The 19423-nt window shown below is 38.6% G+C and overlaps 1 protein-coding gene across 1 annotated transcript; it reads left to right on the top strand.

Annotated features, from left to right (window-relative positions):
* Positions 1-5478: 5478 nt before the first annotated feature.
* LOC308086795 (uncharacterized protein) lies at positions 5479-17788 on the top strand (the record flags this gene model as incomplete). Its single annotated transcript, XM_080430442.1, has 5 exons — positions 5479-5538; positions 6293-7962; positions 14135-14192; positions 15892-17246; positions 17783-17788. Exons 2-5 carry the CDS (start codon positions 6577-6579, stop codon positions 17786-17788), a joined length of 2805 nt encoding a protein of 934 aa, XP_080286568.1. The 5' UTR covers positions 5479-5538; positions 6293-6576.
* Between the last annotated feature and the right edge of the window lie 1635 nt (positions 17789-19423).

Consider the following 19423-nt stretch of genomic DNA (forward strand, 5'->3'; position numbering starts at 1 on the left):
ATTCGGGAGTTCCGAGGCGGCTATCCACGGAATGAAGTGCACTCGTTCCGTGCAATGTTACGGTAATCTCTGGAGATCGGGTTGGCTATGAAGCATGTTCTGGGGTGTGTCGCTGACAGGGGAAGTGGAGGAATTTCATTGCTTAAAGGGGCATGATAGGCTGATTTTGTAGTTTGTTTTCAGGTTCAGGTAAAAAAAACTACAGCATGTTAAATAAAAAAAACATGACAAGATGACAGTAAGCAACACAGCTGCAGCTAGTAACATTAATAATGGGTGTGTTAGATTTAGGTCTGCCCAGAGACATGGGTGTGCCAATGTGCAAGCATCATTCAAGGTTTCTTTATTGCAGTGGTGGAAAAAGTACTCACATTTTGTACTTAAGTAAAAGTATCAATACTGCAATGTAAATGTAAAAAGTCTGGAATTCTAAATGTACTTGAGTGAAAGTACAAAAGTATTGGTATAAAAATGTACTTAAAGTACCAAAAGTAGAAAGTAGTCATTATGCAGAATGTCCCGTTTCACAAGTTTTCAAATGTATAAAATGTTTTGAAAATAGATCCGAATAGATGCGATGCGACGCATTGTGAGCTTGTAGACCGGCTATTTTCAAATGGCCGAAATGTATATAGGGCTGAAGTGGTTAATGTATGTTTTGTAATAATAATCAAAATCTGCAAAGTAACTAGTAACTAAAGTTTTCCAAAAAAATATTGGAGTACAAGTATAGGCTATTTGCCTCTGAGATGTAGTGGAGTAGAAGTAAAAGTACAGAAAATTGGAAATACTCCAGTAAAGTAAAAATACCTCAAAATTGTACTTAAGTAGGCCTACAGTACTTGAGTAAATGTACTTAGTTACTTTACACCACTGCTTACTGCCACCAGTTGGAACAGGAAACCATACTTTTCTCTGTTAGAACTTTCTGGAGCATAAGAACAGTATCAATAAGTCACAAAGGAATTGTTTGTCCTCTGAAACACGCCCACTGTATTTATAAAGACATTAAATGTCCCAGACTGGTGACTTAACCACAACTTTGATAGGCAAACACCGGTTTCTCCTGTCCTGTAGGTTCTGTGTCTGTCAACACTTTCTCTCTCAGACTTCTCAAATGGCAGAGGCACCTCTCAGGTGACACACACACACACACACACACACACACACACACACACACACACACACACACACACACACACACACACACACACACACACACACACACACACACACACACACACACACACACACACACACACACACACACACACACACACACACACACACACACACACACACACACACACACACACACACACACACACACCAGCATGGCAGATAAATCTGCTTTGTAGTCTGTGAATGATGTCGAGTTGACCTTTGTCGCTCTGTCAACCGCAGGTAAATTGGGATTTTTTTAATACAATTATTTGTCATAAAAGGGGTGTAGATGATATGTTTGTTAAACAAAAAAGTGTTAAATAGGTCTATATTCTGTTAGCAATCATTGCTTTAGAGAAGGGGGGGGGGGGGCATAGAGTGTTGGGGTCTCCCAGTCTCTCCAGGTCTTTAGTAAACAGGACATTTCATCCAATTAGGAGGGAGAACAGGATAAGTAAACAAGTGAAAGTGATAAAAAAAAAGAATATGAGCTGACAATTTTGGAATTGGAACACAGGCTGATAAATTATCTTTGTGGGGTTCTCAATGATTACTATCGGAATATAGAGCTTTAACCTTTTAACAATAAACGTTTTGTTTTTAGCTATACAACCATATCACTTTATTCCCTTCCGACATTTTTTTCTGAGATAGAAGAGAGTAGAGACACAGGAAACAAAACGTCCCAAAGAATAAGACCGTAAGTCAAGCTAATATTTGTGCCAGCGCAAAACTTCTAAAAACCAAAAAGATTTACCCATGTACGTACAGAACACTGATCACTGCCTGTTAGAACTGTTTGATGTGATCTGTCTGAACCACATGAACCCCAGCGTCCCTATTCTCAAACATTTGGACATGAAAGCTTGTAGATTGGCTATTTTATGCAAAGATATTGTAAAACCAAGATACACTGGTCAACTTCTGTAAATATAGGGTTTAAGTGGCTAATCTATTATTAACCCACTCAATCCGGTAACGCATAATTTTATGTGTCATATTTTATACCTTGGCTATTCAAAATAGCAGATATGAAAGCTACAAGCTTCTAGATTCACTATTTTCGTGATTTGCTATTTTCATTTGCTATAAATTAATCGTGAAATATTGTGCAACTCTTTGAATGTAGCCTTTTTTTTCAATATATATCCACGCTATGAGCTTGTATATAATAAAATGACTGTTGTTGTTATTGTCTATTATTGACACTACGGTATTCCTATCTCTTTTCTCATCTGTTTTTGTCTTTGTGCACCTTACTTTTTGGCTCTTTTTTTTTTGTCTTACATAGACATTCCTTGCCTTGGTGAAATACTGCATGTGGTGTTCATTTCATTTCACAATCGACTCCAACCTTTTAAATCTCTTTTACTGGTCCCCAGTGGAGTGTAAAAGTTCTTATCGCTGCACTCCACTAAGTGACAACAGACACTGTCAATAAGGTTGCACCATCAGCAATAAATAAATAAATAAAATAATAGTATTTTTTTCACAGTTGATTTTAACCCATTGAATCCGGGAAGAAGATTTGCACAAATGTTCTCGATTTTTCAACAAATAGCAGATCTGCAAGCTCATAGCGTGGCACTCGGTGCCATGCTTTGAGCTTGTATATCTGCTATTTTTGAATAGCCAAAGTATGAAATAATGGTTACAGCTAAAATCAAAACAAGACACAGATGCGTTCCCGGATTGAATGGGTTAATGCAATGTTATAAACAACTTAATGTGGGGTAGACGGTGATGATGTGTTATTATGGTGAGATGGGATTTATTCAGCATTTCTTCACAACACTGTATTGGTGGTAATGGTCCACAGATTGCATGTTCATCCAATGTTCAAAAAAGTGGACTTTGTTTGTGTTTTAACTTGTCTAAAACCCATGTTTTACTTGTTTAATTATGTCACAATAGGCATGGATAATATAGCTGTAATTTATTTTAACACAAGTGGCATTGTTGGTATTGTTGCAAAGTTTTGTTTAATGTAAAATCATGTACTGTAAACATTTTTTTTTGTTTTTATGTCACTGCTTAAATAAAGTTTGTTTTGTAAATAATGCTCAGAGTATGTTTCAAAATTATCGTTCCTCTTTAAGTTTCTTGTTTGACTTTTGCCCTCGTCAAAAATTCAAACAATAATAACTGACAGACTCACCCGGCAAGAACAAGGAATATGACTAAATACTTTCACAAAGAGCTCCTGTCAGGTCACGCCACGTCAAATATGTTTGAACAATGGTGCATTTATAAACTACTACACTAGAACCACGGTTCATCTGGATTTGCATATAAGGAACATTTTTATGAATGAAGAATGAAACTTAACCACTTGAGCCCTATAGCGTCTATATTCTCGGCTGAACATTCTGTGAAAATAGCTGAGCTATAAGCTTGTGAGCTTGATATAAATCTGAGCTATTATTATTATTAGTCTACTAGTATTATACTATACAATCCCTATTCTAGGGCGAACATTCTGCTACAAGCTATACCAAGTCTTCACCAAAGATATTTGGTGTAGAGGGAAAAGGAAGAGATTAGAGAGGTAATTACCCCTGGGAGGGGCCTGTTAAACAAAGTATATCTCAGTATATAACCAAAAAAATCATTTTAGTTAGTCAGGAGGTTTTGTTCAACATTGATAAGAACAGCTGAATGGACCTCCAAGCTCACAATGAGGTTGGAGGTAAAAAGGGGTGGAGCCTGGAGTCAGCAAAACCAGCAAACTCCTCCCCCTTTGGTGGAGTTAGCTGGTTTAGCAGAAAGTTTGAGGATCCAATGTAGTTACCTGCTTTTGTCAGAACCACTTTTTAATACTTTATTGGTTAAATATTCTTTAACCAACACACAGACGTAAATGGTGTTCAATAGCACTGATTTATGGAAAAGAAATGCAAAAGCGTCAAAATGGAGTTAGCTAGTTTCTGGCCGACAGCAACGATATAGGTTTTAAGTGGTTAAATTACAGTTATTCTTTTGTTATGGTCAAACAAAGAATCAACTTTAAAATACTCCTCACCTATACACACACCTTTTTTTATTCATAATACATAATGTGTTATGGCCAAAGTGGGCCATATCCTCAATAAGTTTACACTTTCAAATTTATTTATTTTACGTTTGAAAATGTACAAACAGTTTAAGTTTTGCCCTAAATGCCCAACATAGAGACTCCAGGTTGAATGTGATGAAAAGAACATTGAAATAATGATAATAATAATAATGTTCATTCATTATGTAAGATAATTGTGATTAGCTGAAATAATTGGGATCAGGTGATTATGTGACAATTATGACAGGTCTACCTCCCCCATCATGTCCCCACCCAGTCCCTCAGGTCCCTCAGGTCAGGTCCCTCAGATCCCTTAGGTCCCCTCAGGTCCCTCAGGTCCCCTCAGGTCTGGTGATGCTATCCTCCTTTGTGCCCATGCAGGACCATGTGACCAGCCTGAGGTGACAGAGCTTTCTCAGTGTCCTGTCCGTCCTGTCCCCTCCCTGTGGAACACAGTCCCTAACCACATCAAAACCAACCTCTTCAGACCTGCTTTTTACCCCAGCTAACCCTGTTGTTGTTGTTGTTGTTGTTGTTGTTGTTGTTGTTGATATTATTATTATTATTATTATATTATCATCAATCATCATCATCATCATTATCGTTATTATTATTATTTTCTGTAGCTGAACCCTTTCTTTTGTTCCTCCTTTTCCCCCCAATGATGCAATCTCCCCGCAGTGATAAAGTTTCATCTGGTCTCATTTGTCATTCCCTGGGGAGCAGCAGTAGCCTATACAGTGTTATAATGTGGCAATGTTTGGATCAATCAGCGTCATAGACTTTCCCCCATCGCCCTGTGCCTTTTCATATGGGCACACAACATCAAATGAATGTCAGCTCACCACAAACACGATGAGAGAGGTAGGAGCTTGCATCAAAAATGTGAAATAATCAAAACACATTTTGCTCCTGAAGAGCACGCATGTGACTGGCTGTGTCTGTTGTTGATGCGTGCAATAGTTAATGATTTAAGGTGTACAACATTGTAAAGCACTTTAAATGGTCAAAAGTGTGTGTGTGTGTGTGTGTGTGTGTGTGTGTGTGTGTGTGTGTGTGTGTGTGTGTGTGTGTGTGTGTGTGTGTGTGTGTGTGTGTGTGTGTGTATTTTTAAGTGCTTTATTGTGTCTTGGAACGAGCAGGGAACTTATATTTTAGGAACATACCTATCCCACTTTTCACCACAAGGTGACAAATCCACCTCTGAGACAGGTAGTTTTAGGTGGTCATGCAGGTGACGTCTTTATTCAGATGAACAAGGAAGAGATAAAGAACAACAGCAAAACGGACTCTGTCTCCCGTTTTTCCTGTTTATTCAGGTAAATGATGTTGTAGAACATAAGACATGTTCAATATAAGCACTTTGTAATGTAAAACAATGCTTGTCTTGGCAGAAATGGTGTGATTTTGTATTAGTTTGTTGTGTTTAGTGAAATCTGGGTCTATGCAGTCAGATTCATGGCAGCCATTACTGCTGCTCACAAACATGTCCTGTAGTGTTTCACTTACAGTATTTCTGTTGCTCCCTTTAGTGTTAAAAGCTTATGTTGTAATGTTTAACATGTTTATTTTCGTTTTGATTTGGTTAATTATCTCCAGTACCTTGTAATGTGTCTTTCTAATAAGTCAATACAGTATTAACCTGTTGTCATAGCAGAAGCATTGGAATAATTTGAATTCATATTTATGCACAATTAAGTTCATGGTAACATGACATTTAAAAATAATGCATTCTAAGCAGTAAGCACTATGTTATTGGTAAAAGTCAAAGAGGGTTTATTGTTATTTGGTGAACATAGAACAGAGAATGTTGAATACAGTAACTAAAACTCATTAAAACAAAGAATGAAAAGTAAATGGAGATTTAACCTGCACTATTGTCAATAAATCAGATGAACAAGGAAGAGAGAAAGAACAACACTAAAACGGACTGCCTCCCGTTTTTCCCTTATTATAGGTGAACCTGAAGATCAGTTTTAAAAATATAATCTGTTTACTAAGCCACACTGTGTGTGTGTGTGTGTGTGTGTGTGTGTGTGTGTGTGGGGGGGGGGGGGGGAAACTTGGCAACAGGTCTGTCAAAGCTCCACCCCTTGCCGGATCAGAGACGATAAGATTGATCAAACACACAACTTCCAGTGATGAGGACAGACTGTCTTTCCACAGCTACATGAGGGAACACTGACCCAGACCACTGGAACCTGCTTCTGACTCTGTCGGCTGAATGGACTTTAACACGAACCACGATTCACAGTGAAAGTCGACTTTAGGGAACATTCTAGAAGAGGGAGTGTTACCACCACTGACTGACTGATTTCCTGTCTTGAGTGTTTTTATAGCTTCACTCAGAAGACAAAATGGCTTCCAAGGCGTCTCTCTCAGAAGAGGATTTCTGCTGTCCTGTGTGTCATGACGTCTTTAAAGATCCTGTTCTCCTGTCGTGTAGCCACAGCTTCTGCAAAGCCTGTCTGCAGGAATGGTGGAGAGAGAAGGAAGTAAAGGAGTGTCCCGTTTGTAAGGAGAGACATTCAATGGATCCACCTCGTAACCTGGCTCTGAAGAACCTGTGTGAGGCCTTCATACAGGAGAGACAGCAGAGAGCTTCAACAGGGTCTGAGGTTGAGGTTCTCTGCAGTGTGCATGCTGAGAAACTTAAACTCTTCTGTCAGGAATGTCAACAGCCAGTGTGTCTTGTGTGTCTTCATTCAGAAAAACACACCAAACACAGTTTCAGACCCATTGATGAAGCTGCAGTGGATCACAAGGAGGAAGTCAAGAAATTACTGAAGCCTTTACAGGAGAAGCTGGAGGTCTTTAATACAGTGAAAACAAACTGTGACCAAACAGCAGAACACCTTAAGGTCCAGACCCGACACACAGAGATGCAGATGAAGGACCAGTTTAAGAAGCTTCATCAGTTTCTTAAAGATGAAGAGGAGGCCAGGATCACTGAACTGAGGGAGGAAGAGCAGCAGAAGAGTCACATGATGAAGGAGAAGATTGAGGGTCTGAACAGAGACGTATCAACCATATCGAACACAATAGGAGCCATAGAGGAGGAGCTGGGAGCTGAACACATCTCATTCCTGCAGAACTACAAGACCACAATGGAAAGAGTCCAGTTCACACTGCAGGACCCACAGCTGGTCTCTGGCGTACTGATAGACGTGAACAAACACCTGAAAAACCTGACCTTCAGAGTCTGGAACAAGATGAAGGACATTGTCTCCTACACTCCTGTCATTCTGGATCCCAACACTGCCCATCCAGAATACATCCTGTCTGATGATCTGACCAGTGTGAGACGTGGAGAAAGACAGCAGCTTCCTGACCATCCAGAGAGGTTTGATAATCGTTTCTATGTCCTGGGTTCTGAAGGCTTTAATTCAGGGACTCACAGCTGGGGTGTTGAGGTTGGAGACAATACAGGCTGGGCACTGGGTGTGTTACCAGAGTCTTTTCAGAGGAAGGGTTGGGGAGGGGGTCAATATTGGCAAATACAGTTACATAAAGGTAAATATGCAGCATTCTCCTCATCAGGGTCAAACACTGATCTCTCAGTGGAGCAGAAACCCCAGAGGATCAGAATCCAGCTGGACTGGAACAGAGGAAAGCTGTCCTTCTCTGATCCTGATACCAACACACACCTACACACCTTCCCACACACTTTCACTGACACACTCTTTCCGTACATTTCGACTGAGCAGACTCTCCCTCTGAAGATCTTACTAGGGAAGATCAGTGTAACTGTGGAATAATGTAGTTAGACATGATGATGATGATGATGGTGATGGTGATGATGAACTATACACTTAAAATCTGAATTTAAATGGGAATATTAATGGTGTAATCATTATTATATATTATAATGGGTTTTAGGTATACATTGAAGCAATATAAATGATGTTGAGTCTGGGTGCTGTACTGTACCACCAGACTGATAGGATACTTTTACTGTTGTACGTCTACACAGTTTCATCATAAAATGTAGATTTGGATGAATCTCAAAATATCTTATTGAACGATTTCATTAATTATCTTTTATCTTGTTGTTTGTGTTTAGGTAATTATTGTTTTATTTAGTGTGTGAGCCAATTAACTAACTGGTGCCTATTCACCAACCGATGACTATTTACCAACCACTGCACCATATTCATTATCATCTTGACATATTCTTTTGAAAATCATTTTGCAACAATATTTTTGCTTTGATTTATATTGAATTAAAAGTCTATGTATAGAGATGATTTTAAAATCCAATAAACGTGTACCACACAATGCCGGTGTGATTTGAGTTCAGTTGCATCACGTTGAAAACAGCCTTATTTTAAGACTTTAAAATGTATGACATTTGATATGCTGTTGAGCACAGGCCAGTATGTTAAATATTACACGCGTTTTATTACACGCAAGTATATTTCTGCCCCAGGTTTCTTCCAGTTAAAGCTGCACTATGTAACTTTCCATTTCTACCCTGCATTTGAACCTGGTTTTCTGCGCAAATGCTTATTTTTTATTTATTTTTTACCATAGAGCTAATAGAGCCTGTCTGCCTGCTCAGGGGATAAATTGAATCTTGACCTCCAGGTCAGAATGTGTGTCAGATGATTTCAGATCCTGTGTCTAGGTGAGACATGGCCTTTGACACGATCTAAATGTCTCAATAGAAGAGCATGGAGACTAAATACGATAAGTTATATGGTATTAACATACTCTACCATACAGATTGGACACAATTAAAATGTATTAATTAAAAAATAAGTTACATAGTGCAGCTTTAAGGGGACATTTTTCTTTGCCACCATCGCAAAAACACTTGCTCAGTGTGGGGGGGGGGGGGGGGGGGAAACATCAGGTCTCTGCTCTATTATGTAAATTATGTGTCTTGATGCAACTTGTGATTCGTCAAGATAATAAAATTGAATATAATTTTATGAAACCACAAGGGAAGAGGTACAGAAGACTATGAACTCTAAGTAAATCTAAGTGGGTTATCAATTGACTCACTGATACTAACACCATAATAAAATAATGAAACAGGTTAATAGGTGTAAAGTTCAGGTCCAGTGTGTTTTTCTGGTATGTAGACTTCTGGAGGTACTGTGGGTTTAAAAAGCACGCATGGGGAAACATGCGGCCTGAGGACCAGACCTGGCCCCTAGACCATCTCAATCCGGCCCGCAAAATTATAAAAGGCAGTAGATTTTGAGGCAAATTAATTGAACTTGTTTCCAAATATTGCCAATTAATATTTACAATATTATTCCTGCATACCTGCATCCCACTCATAGTATTTGTATCAGTAGGATGTATGTACTCAAATGGTAAATATCAAATAGTGAAACAGTCTGTCTTAGGTCTATATTTAACATACAGCAGGTGCAATGGTGACTCATCAGTGACCTATGAAGTTGTGCATAATAAGACAACTGGTTAATTTAAAAGTTGATAATGCATTGAGGTGGATTGTTTTATGTAAGTAATATTTTCAATGTGACCTCAGAGTACACCAGAGTGACACATACAACTGTACAAACAAACATTGTGTGTCTACCAAACTCATGTAGTTTTAATATAATTCTGCAAAATGTGTTTACAGTTTCGGCCATGATGTGTTTTTAGCTCAAAAGGTTTTGTATTCAGTTGAGACGCTATAATTTGTATTCCATGGGTAAAGTGAGAAATGCAGTGAAATAACAGCAGAGCACATACACTGATATCAAAGGACTCTGCAAATACACAAATCTAATCCTTAAATTCACTGATGTGAGTTTAAAGCAGCACTATGTAACTTTCCTCTTCCAGCCCGGATTTGAATCCGGTTTCCTGCGCAAGTGCTGACATTTTTACCATTGAGCTAATAGAGCCTGCCTGCTTGCTCAGGGGAGAAATGAATGATGAATCTTGATCATCAGGTCAAAATTCGTGTCAGATCCTGTGTCTAGGTGAGACATGACCTTTGACACGATCTAAATGTCTCAATAGAAGAGCAGAGAGAAAAAGTACAACCACCCCAATTGTATAAGTTATATTGTATTAATATACTTTACCATACCGATTGTATAAGTTATATTGTATTAACATACCGTCACCTTGGTAAACTAATGGCCTAAGTCATTTTTTGAGGAAAATTCTATTTTTGCCTAAGTCAGCTCCTCATGACACTGGCCACTTCTGGTAAAATGGCCCATCTCCTAATTGAAAAGGATCATGCTGTTCACTCCCTTTTAGTATAATGGCCTATCTCCCTAGTGTGACTTAGGCCAAAATAGGCCATTTTTTTGGCCTAAGTCACATGGTTTTGTTATTTACTGATGTAGGCAATTTTTTTTAAAACATTTTTTTTGGCCTAAGTCAGATTTAATCCTAGTTAAACCTATTTAAATCTATTATGTTACATAACTGACAGACAGTGTTATTTCTATTTCAATAGTCATTATTTGTTATAAACGTTTTGGGTGAAATGATTAAGAAATATCATAGTTTTGTTTTGGATCAGTTTTTTTCCCCTAAAAAATGACATAGGCCATTAGTTTAGCAAGGTGACGATACTTTACCATGGCACTCGGGTGGCGCAGTGGTAAAGTCACTGCCCACCACCACGGAGGTTGTGGGTTCGAATGCCATACATATTGTATAATTCTTATTGTATTAACACACTATACCATACAGATTGTATAAATTATATTTCATTAACATATTCTACCATACATATTGTATAAGTTATATTGCATTAACATACTCTACCATACAGATTGGACAGCATTACATTTTATTCGTTAGAAAACAGTTATATATTACCGCTTTAAGGCTGCAGGATATATTGACACATTGACAGAGAGATATGAGCCCTTCTTGTGTCATATGACTCATATCAGATTAGCCATGTAAATATATTTATTATGTCATCATGACTGTAATAATAGATTAGATAGTCTCTGCTCTACCAAGGACAAAGTCCTTACAGTAATCAATAGAAAAGTGTTAGCTTTGTGTTCATCAAATTCACTCAGATATCTCTGATGGAAGCTGACTGTCAGGTTCAGGGTTGTCAAATCTCACTCTTTTGGTGTGACATAACCTTTCTGTGTCACTCTCTCACACTCCCTGGGTTAGGGTTACGTCTTCAATGTCATGAACAGTATGACAGCAGTACCAGATTTTTGGATGGACAGATGGCTTTTGTGCCTTGTTTTGATTTAGTCTACTGATTAGTAACACCTTCCATCTGGCTGCAGTATATGGTGAATATTAGAGCACATAAACGCATGCAGAAGCAAGCAAAGGTAGCTCTGCCATCCATGTAAAGTTGACTGTATGGTGCTCGCTCCCTTGACTTTGTAGAGGTGAAATAGGATACTGAGTTGATTTAATGCTACAGTAGATGTTTTGCCTTCACGTTCTAAAATCAATTCATTCTTCATGTTTTATTTAACTCATCAGATATCTTTATAAAACAAAACAAAAACACCACATATCATGAATGCAACATCCAATCTACCTCAAATGCTATTTTCCTCCAAGCATCCCCTGGGCCTCACAACTTGTTTCAGAACCAACCACACATTCACGAATCACGGATGGGCACAGATTTTATACTAAAGCTCAAGTTTTTTTGTCTGGTACACTGACTCATATGTGCCACAAATCATGCGTAGCTGTTATTAGAATACCTAATTCTTCACGAAAAAATCTGTGACAATTGTGGCAAACCTCAAATTTCTTTTTTTTTAAAATCACTCTAACTTTTCACCGCAGTATGACAACCTCTTAAGACTCCACCTCACCCCCTAGCACTCCTCATTCCTTGTATACCTTGTTGCAAGGTCAAGAAACTGGATCCGCGGCCAAATACATATCATTTTGGGTGGTCGTTGACCTTAAAAAGTTTGAGACTGATTATAGCAACATAATCTTATTCAAAATGGACTTTTAGGATTTGGAAGACATTAGTAGAATCTCCAGAAGCAAAGATTTAAGTTAAACATGTTTGCTTTAAGAATATATATTCACAGATTTGCACACATAAAAAAAAAAAAATAATGCAGATCTACAAGCTCGTAGCACAGCACTCACGCTATGAGCTTGTATATCTGCTATTTTTGAATAGCCAAAGAAATCTTAAAATGACACAGATGCGTTCCCAGACTCAGATTAAATATGAATAGTGAAACATAGAAGCGTGCACAGCTCCCAATCTTGTCTCATGCGACCACGAAACCGAAGTAATAAAACACATAAAAGTCATGGATTCATAATCAAAAATAAAATTCATAATTTAATGAACGTCAATGAATAGAGTATTGATCCATGAGAGTATGCTTTATTGTTGCAAAGTTTTGCTTAATGTAAAATCATGTACTGCAAAGGTTTTTCCTTTTGTTATACCACTGCTTAAATACAGTGTGTTTTTTTGTAAATAATGTACAGAGTACAAAATCTTTCATCTTTAACTTTCTTGTTTGACTTTTGCCCTCGTCCACAATTCAAACAATTACAATAATTACTGTGGCATAACTGACAGACTCACCCTGCAGGAACACAGGAAAATTACAAAATACTTTCACAAAGAGCACCTGTCAGGTCATGTCAAGTCAAATATGTGTTTAAGTAATACTAGGTAACTTTTTCAACAAAACTAAAGTTAAATTGTATATCTTTTGTGAGTGGCAAATGTTTCACAACACCCACTCCATGAATTTCACCCCCGAAAGCCTTTTCTATTATAATTTCTATTGAAAAGGTGGCTCTGTGAGCCTTTCCCACGAAATGACGTCATCACCGGAAAACGGAAACGGAAATGCACCGGTTTCCTGTTTGGCCAGGAACTACCGCACCGGTTTCCTGTGTGGCCAGGAACTACCGCGCTAATAACAAAAAGGAATCTCACGCTGTTTTTAAGAGATTGTAGGATTTGAAGATCAAAAAACAACAGAAAAAGAAAACACAGCTCACGGTAACTAAAGCCCCACTGGCTAAGAGAAACGATCCACAGATAGTATAAAACAATTAAAAGAACGCTTTTTGAAACGCTTCCGTCTTCCGGTGAAAACAAATGGAATTCTGGGTAACGGAGGAATAAACGAATGGCCTGCAATGACGGTAATGACCGGCAGAGGCTGCTAAAAATCGTTATTTGTGGACCTGCATTGTATTACTTTAACAATACTTACAGTTGACTACATCAAGTGTGAACAATGTGCACTTACAGTAGACTACAATAGAACCATGGTTCATCTGGATTTACATAAGGAATTATTTGATGAACGAAGAATGAAACTTAACCACTTGAGCCCTTGCGTTTCTGGGTTGAACATTCCGTGAAAATAGCAGAGCTACAAGCGTGTGAGCTTGTACATCAGCTATTTTTGGTTAATTAAGAGATTCGTTTTTGTCAGTGTGTTCTACTATACTAAATACTATACTATACAATCCCTATTCTAGGGCAAACATTCTGCGGATATAGCTGATCTACAAGCTGATCAACAAGTCTTTACCAAAGAGATTTGGTGTAGAAGGAAAAAAGAGAGGGTCAAGTGACCCTGATCAACAAAATAGGTTTTAAGTGGTTAACTTATTATACATGATACATAATGCTCAATAATTTTACTCTTTCAAAATTGCTCAAACAGTGTGATTATTTATTTTTCGTTGTTTGAAAATGTTCAACAGTTTTGCCCTAAATGCTAAAAAAAGAGACACCAGTTTGAACTTGGTTAAAAGAACATGGGAGTAATGATGGAAACATAATAGTTCTGTTCATTTCATTTAGCTGTTTTTACACAGATGAATGGAAGTGATTATAACCATTATGCAAGATAATTGCGATTATCTCAAATGAATTGTGATCAGGTGATTATGTAATAATTATGACAGGTCTACCTCCACTATCATGTCCCATGTCCTCTCCCACAGGTCCCCATCCACTCCCTCAGGTCCCTCAGGTCCCCATCCACTCCCTCAGGTCCCTCAGGTGCGGTGACACTCCTTTGTCCCCATGCAATGACAGAGCTTTCTTAGTATCCTGTCCGTCCGTCCCCTCCCTGTGGAACACAGTCCCTAACCACATCAAAACTAACCTCTACTGACTAGTTTTGTACGATTATACGATTTTTGTAAGATTTAAATGCTATTTATTTATTCATACTTTTTTTCCCAAATGTAAATTTACTTTGAGTATGTAGAAAATATATTTACAAATCTGAGGAGGTATTATTATGTATTTATTTATTCTCTAGCTGGACCTTTTCTTTTGTTTCTCTTTTTCCCCAATGATGCAATGTCCCCACAGTGATAAAGTTTCATCTGGTCTCATGTGTCATTCCCTGGGGAGCAGTAGTAGCTCTACATACAGTACATACTTTAATTGTCAATGTTTGGATCCCATTAGCTGTTCTTTATCTGTATCTACCTCGTTACTTTATATACAGTACAAAGGCTTCAAACTATTCATAACGATGACATTTTAAGCAGACCTTTTGTTGAGGCTTATAAACAAGCAAACGTTACAACATTTTCATGCAAAACAGCATCAGATACTGAGTAGGAGCTACTGTCGGATGTAAGAGATATGGAGATTTTAACGTAACCCCTTGAACCTGTTGATGGTACACATGATCTCTGGAGTCATGTGATCAAGATGTATCAGTCAGATTTTTCATATTCCATTACCATTGTTTACGAAGTTTGTGGGCGTTTAAACATAAAATAAAATGCAGCAAATCTGTCCAATTCTTATCACACACCGAGGGGCCTCTAAAAACAAGGCAGAGGTGAAAGAAGAGGATTTTTCCTGTCATGTGTGTTGTGACATATTTAAAGATCCTGTTCTCCTTTCACTTCTGCCCGTAGGAGGCGCCACTAACGTAGGGTAGGCCTGGGTCAGCAACCCGGCCTGGCGGAGACGAGCGCTCAGAGGAGAGCACTTTTTAGTTTATGTAATTTTGCACAGACATGGAGTCCGCTGTCACATTCCTGGCCTGATTGTGATTGTTCCCAGTCTGACCCCGTGCAAGCATAATTGACACAAGAAGATCAGCATCATTTATCACAGCCTTTCCCTCATTACCCTGTGCCTTGCATCTAAAATGTGAAATAAATAAAACTCATTTTGTGTGTATAATAAGACACAAAACCCTTACCTGCTCCTAAAGAGCAGGCAGGTGACTGGTATATGTCTGTCTCTGTTGATGATGTGTACAAGAGCTAAAGAGATCAGGTGTACATCGTAAAGCACTTTAAATGGTCAAATTCCACTCTGATAGCGTGTGTGTGTGTGTGTGTGTGTGTGTGTGTGTGTGTGTGTGTGTGTGTGTGTGTGTGTGTGTGTGTGTGTGTGTGTGTGTGTGTGTGTGTGTGTGTGAACTTTGCAACAGGTCTGTCAAAGCTCCGCCCCCTGCCAGACTCATCTGAGACGTTTAAGATTGACCTTCAGATCAAACGCACAACTTCCAGTGAGGAGGACAGACTGTCTTTCTACAGCTACAGGAGGGAACACTGACCCAGACCACTGGAACCTGCTGCTGACTCTGTCAGCTGAATGGACTTTAACAACAAACACGATTCATGGTGAAAATAAACTTCAGGGAACATTCTAGAAGAGGGAGTCTTACCGCAACTGTTTGTATAGCTTCACTCAAAAGACAAAATGGCTTCCAAGCTGTCTTTCTCAGATGAGGATTTTTCCTGTCCTGTGTGTCACGACGTCTTTAAAGATCCTGTTATCCTGTCGTGTAGCCACAGCTTCTGCAAAGCCTGTGTGCAGGAATGGTGGAGAGAGAAGGAAATAAAGGAATGTCCAATTTGTAAGAAGGGACATTCAATGGATCTACCTTGTAACCTGGCTCTGAAGAACCTGTGTGAGGCATTCATACACGAGACACAGCAGAGAGCTTCAACAGGGTCTGAGGTTGAGGATCTCTGCAGTCTGCACACTGAGAAACTCAAATTATTTTGTCAGGAATGTCAACAGCCAATGTGTGATGTGTGTCTTCATTCACAAAAACACGCCAACCACCGTTTCAGAACCACTGATGGAGCCGCAGTGGATCACAAGAACAAAGTCCAGAAATTACTGAAGCCTTTACTGGAGAAGCTGGAGGTCTTTAATAAAGTGAAAACTAGCTATGACCAAACAGCAGAACACCTTAAGTTCCAGACTGGAAACACAGAGATGCAAATGAAGGACCAGTTTAAGAAGCTTCATCAGTTTCTTAAAGATGAAGAGGATGCCAGGATCGCTGAACTGAGGGAGGAAGAGCAGCAGAAGAGTCAGATGATGAAGGAGAAGATTGAGGGTCTGCACAGAGACATATTAACCATTTCAAACACAATCAGAGACATAAAGCAGGAGCTGAGAGCTGAACACATCTCATTCCTTCAGAACTACAAGACCACAATGGAAAGAGTCCAGTTCACACTACAGGACCCACAGCCGGTCTCAGGACCACTGATAGACGTGACCAAACACCTGAAAAACCTGACCTTCAGAGTCTGGGACAAGATGAAGGACATTGTCTCCTATACTCCTGTCATTCTGGACCCCAACACTGCCCATCCAGAATACATCCTGTCTGATGATCTGACCAGTGTGAGACGTGGAGAGAGACAGCAGCTTCCTGACAACCCAGAGAGGTTTGACTACTGGCCCTATGTCCTGGGTTCTGAGGGCTTTAACTCAGGGACTCACAGCTGGGATGTTGAGGTTGGAGACAATACACACTGGTCACTGGGTATGTTTCTAGAGTCTTATCAGAGGAAGGGATCTCGAGTGGGTAAATACTGGAAAATACAGTTTTCTAAAGGTAAATACTCAGCATTCTCTTCATCAAGGTCACCCACTCGTCTCTCAGTGGAAAAGAAACCCCAGAGGATCAGAGTCCAGCTGGACTGGAACAGAGGAAAGCTGTCCTTCTCTGATGCTGATACTAACACACACATACACACCTTCACACACACTTTCACTGACACACTCATTCCATTCATTTGGACAACTCAGACATTCCCTCTGAAGATGTTACCAGGGAAGGTCAGTGTAACTGTGGATGACATAGTTAGACATGATGATGATGATGATGATGATGATGATGATGATGATCATTATTATTATGATGAGGATGATGATGAAAATCTAGGAATTGATGGTCATGATGATTATAATGAAGAATTTGGTTATTATTACTAGCCCATACCCGGTCGACGACCCACCCACCACCCAAGACAGACAGAGGTTACTCCAATTATATATTAAGGATTATATAGTAGGATGGGGGTTTAAGGTGTAAATTAAAAATATAATTTTGAGGAGTCGGGGTACTTTACCATAAAATGTACCAGACTAATACGATATTTTTACTGCTATACTTCTACACAGTTTCATAAAATATAGAATCACCACTTTGGAAGAATCTGAAAAGTTTTATTGAACAATTTCATTCATTATCTTTTTTCTTTATCGTTTGTTTTTAGGCAACCTCTGCACCATATTCATTATTATTTTGACATATTCTTTAGAAAATATTTTTTGCAAGTATATTTTGCTTTGATTTGTGTTTTTGATTATAGATCTGAAAAATAAAAAAATAATCTATGTATAGAAATGATTAAAAATAAATAACCATCTACCACACGACGGCGGTGTGATTTGAGTTCAGTTGCATCAAATATCAGTCCCTCATTTAAGACATTATAAAGTATGACATTTTATATGAAGTTGAGCACAGGCCAGTATGTTAAATATTACATACGTTTTACAGAGTCTATTTCTGCCCCAGGTTTCTTCCAGTTAAAGCAACACTATGTAACTGTCCTCTTCTACCCTGGATTTGAACCCTGTTTCCTGTGCAAGTGCTGAAATGTTTTACCATTTAGCTAATTGAGCCTGTCTGCTTGCTCAGGGGATAAATTAAATCTTGACCATCAGGTCAGAATTTGTGTCAGATCCTGTGTCTAGGTGATGATCTAGACATGACCTTTGACACAATCTAAATGTCTCAATAGAAGAGCAGGGAGACAAAATCCAATAAGTTATATTGTATTAACATACTCTACCATACAGATGTACCATACAAAATGTACATAGTGCAGCTTTAAGGAGTAGTTTTTCTTTGCCACCATCGTAAAAACACTTGCTCAGTGTGAATGGGACAACATCAGGTCTCTGCTCTATTATGTAAATCATGTTGTCTTGATACAACTTGTCGTGATTCATCACTATAATAAAATCAAATTGAATTGCATTTTATGAAACCACAAGGGGAGAGGCACAGTAGACTATGAACTGTGTAAGTAAATCTAAGTGTGTTATCACTTGACTCACTGATAATACAATAACACCATAATAAATAATAATTGAAACAGGTTAATAGGTATAACGCTCAGTGTGGTATTTAGACTTCAGGAGAGTAGTATATAAGGGCACCATTGTTGCTAATGCTAATGCTAACATGCTAATGCTAATGCTAACATGCTAATTGTGTTAGCATGACGTCACAAACCTGACATTCCTCACATTCTTGACATTCCACAGGCTAATATGTGTGACGTCACAGGTCACTTTCCAGTACCTGACCCTACCGCTAGGGGAAATAGTGGCGCTGTTGAGCACATTCCTGACATGTTTGACATTCCTCACATTCTTGGCATGTTTGACAGTCCATAATCCATAATCCATAATTAATAAATTCAGATTGATTATTTCATTACTCAGTCAATTTAATTAAAATCGGTGATGTCACAGGGCACAGTGCAATACCAAAACCTACCCCTAGGGACTAACATGCTAAGATAATATGCTAATATGCTAATATGCTAATAGCGTTAGCATGACATCACAATGAACAGTGCAGTACCAAAAACCTACCCCTAGGGGGCTAACATGCTATGCTAATATGCTAATATGCTAATAGCGTTAGCATGACATCACAATGTACAGTGCAATACCAAAACTTACCCATAGGGGATAACATGCTAAGCTAATATGCTAATATGCTAATATGCTAATAGCGTTAGCATGATGTCACAATGCATAGTGCAATACCAAAACATGGGACCATCAGTGGTCCTTGATAGGGGTTCCAGGCGATCCCCAGTTAAATAATGAAGAGTTGGTAACCAAATGGACCCCTATAGATCTTTCTGTATAAATCTATTTTTTTTCATTTCTTTTTTCTACAAATGAATTAACACTAATTATATATAATATTC

The sequence above is a fragment of the Gymnoscopelus braueri genome (assembly GCF_963280865.1).
Source record: "Gymnoscopelus braueri genome assembly, chromosome: 6".
NCBI classification, from domain to species: Eukaryota; Metazoa; Chordata; class Actinopteri; order Myctophiformes; family Myctophidae; genus Gymnoscopelus; species Gymnoscopelus braueri.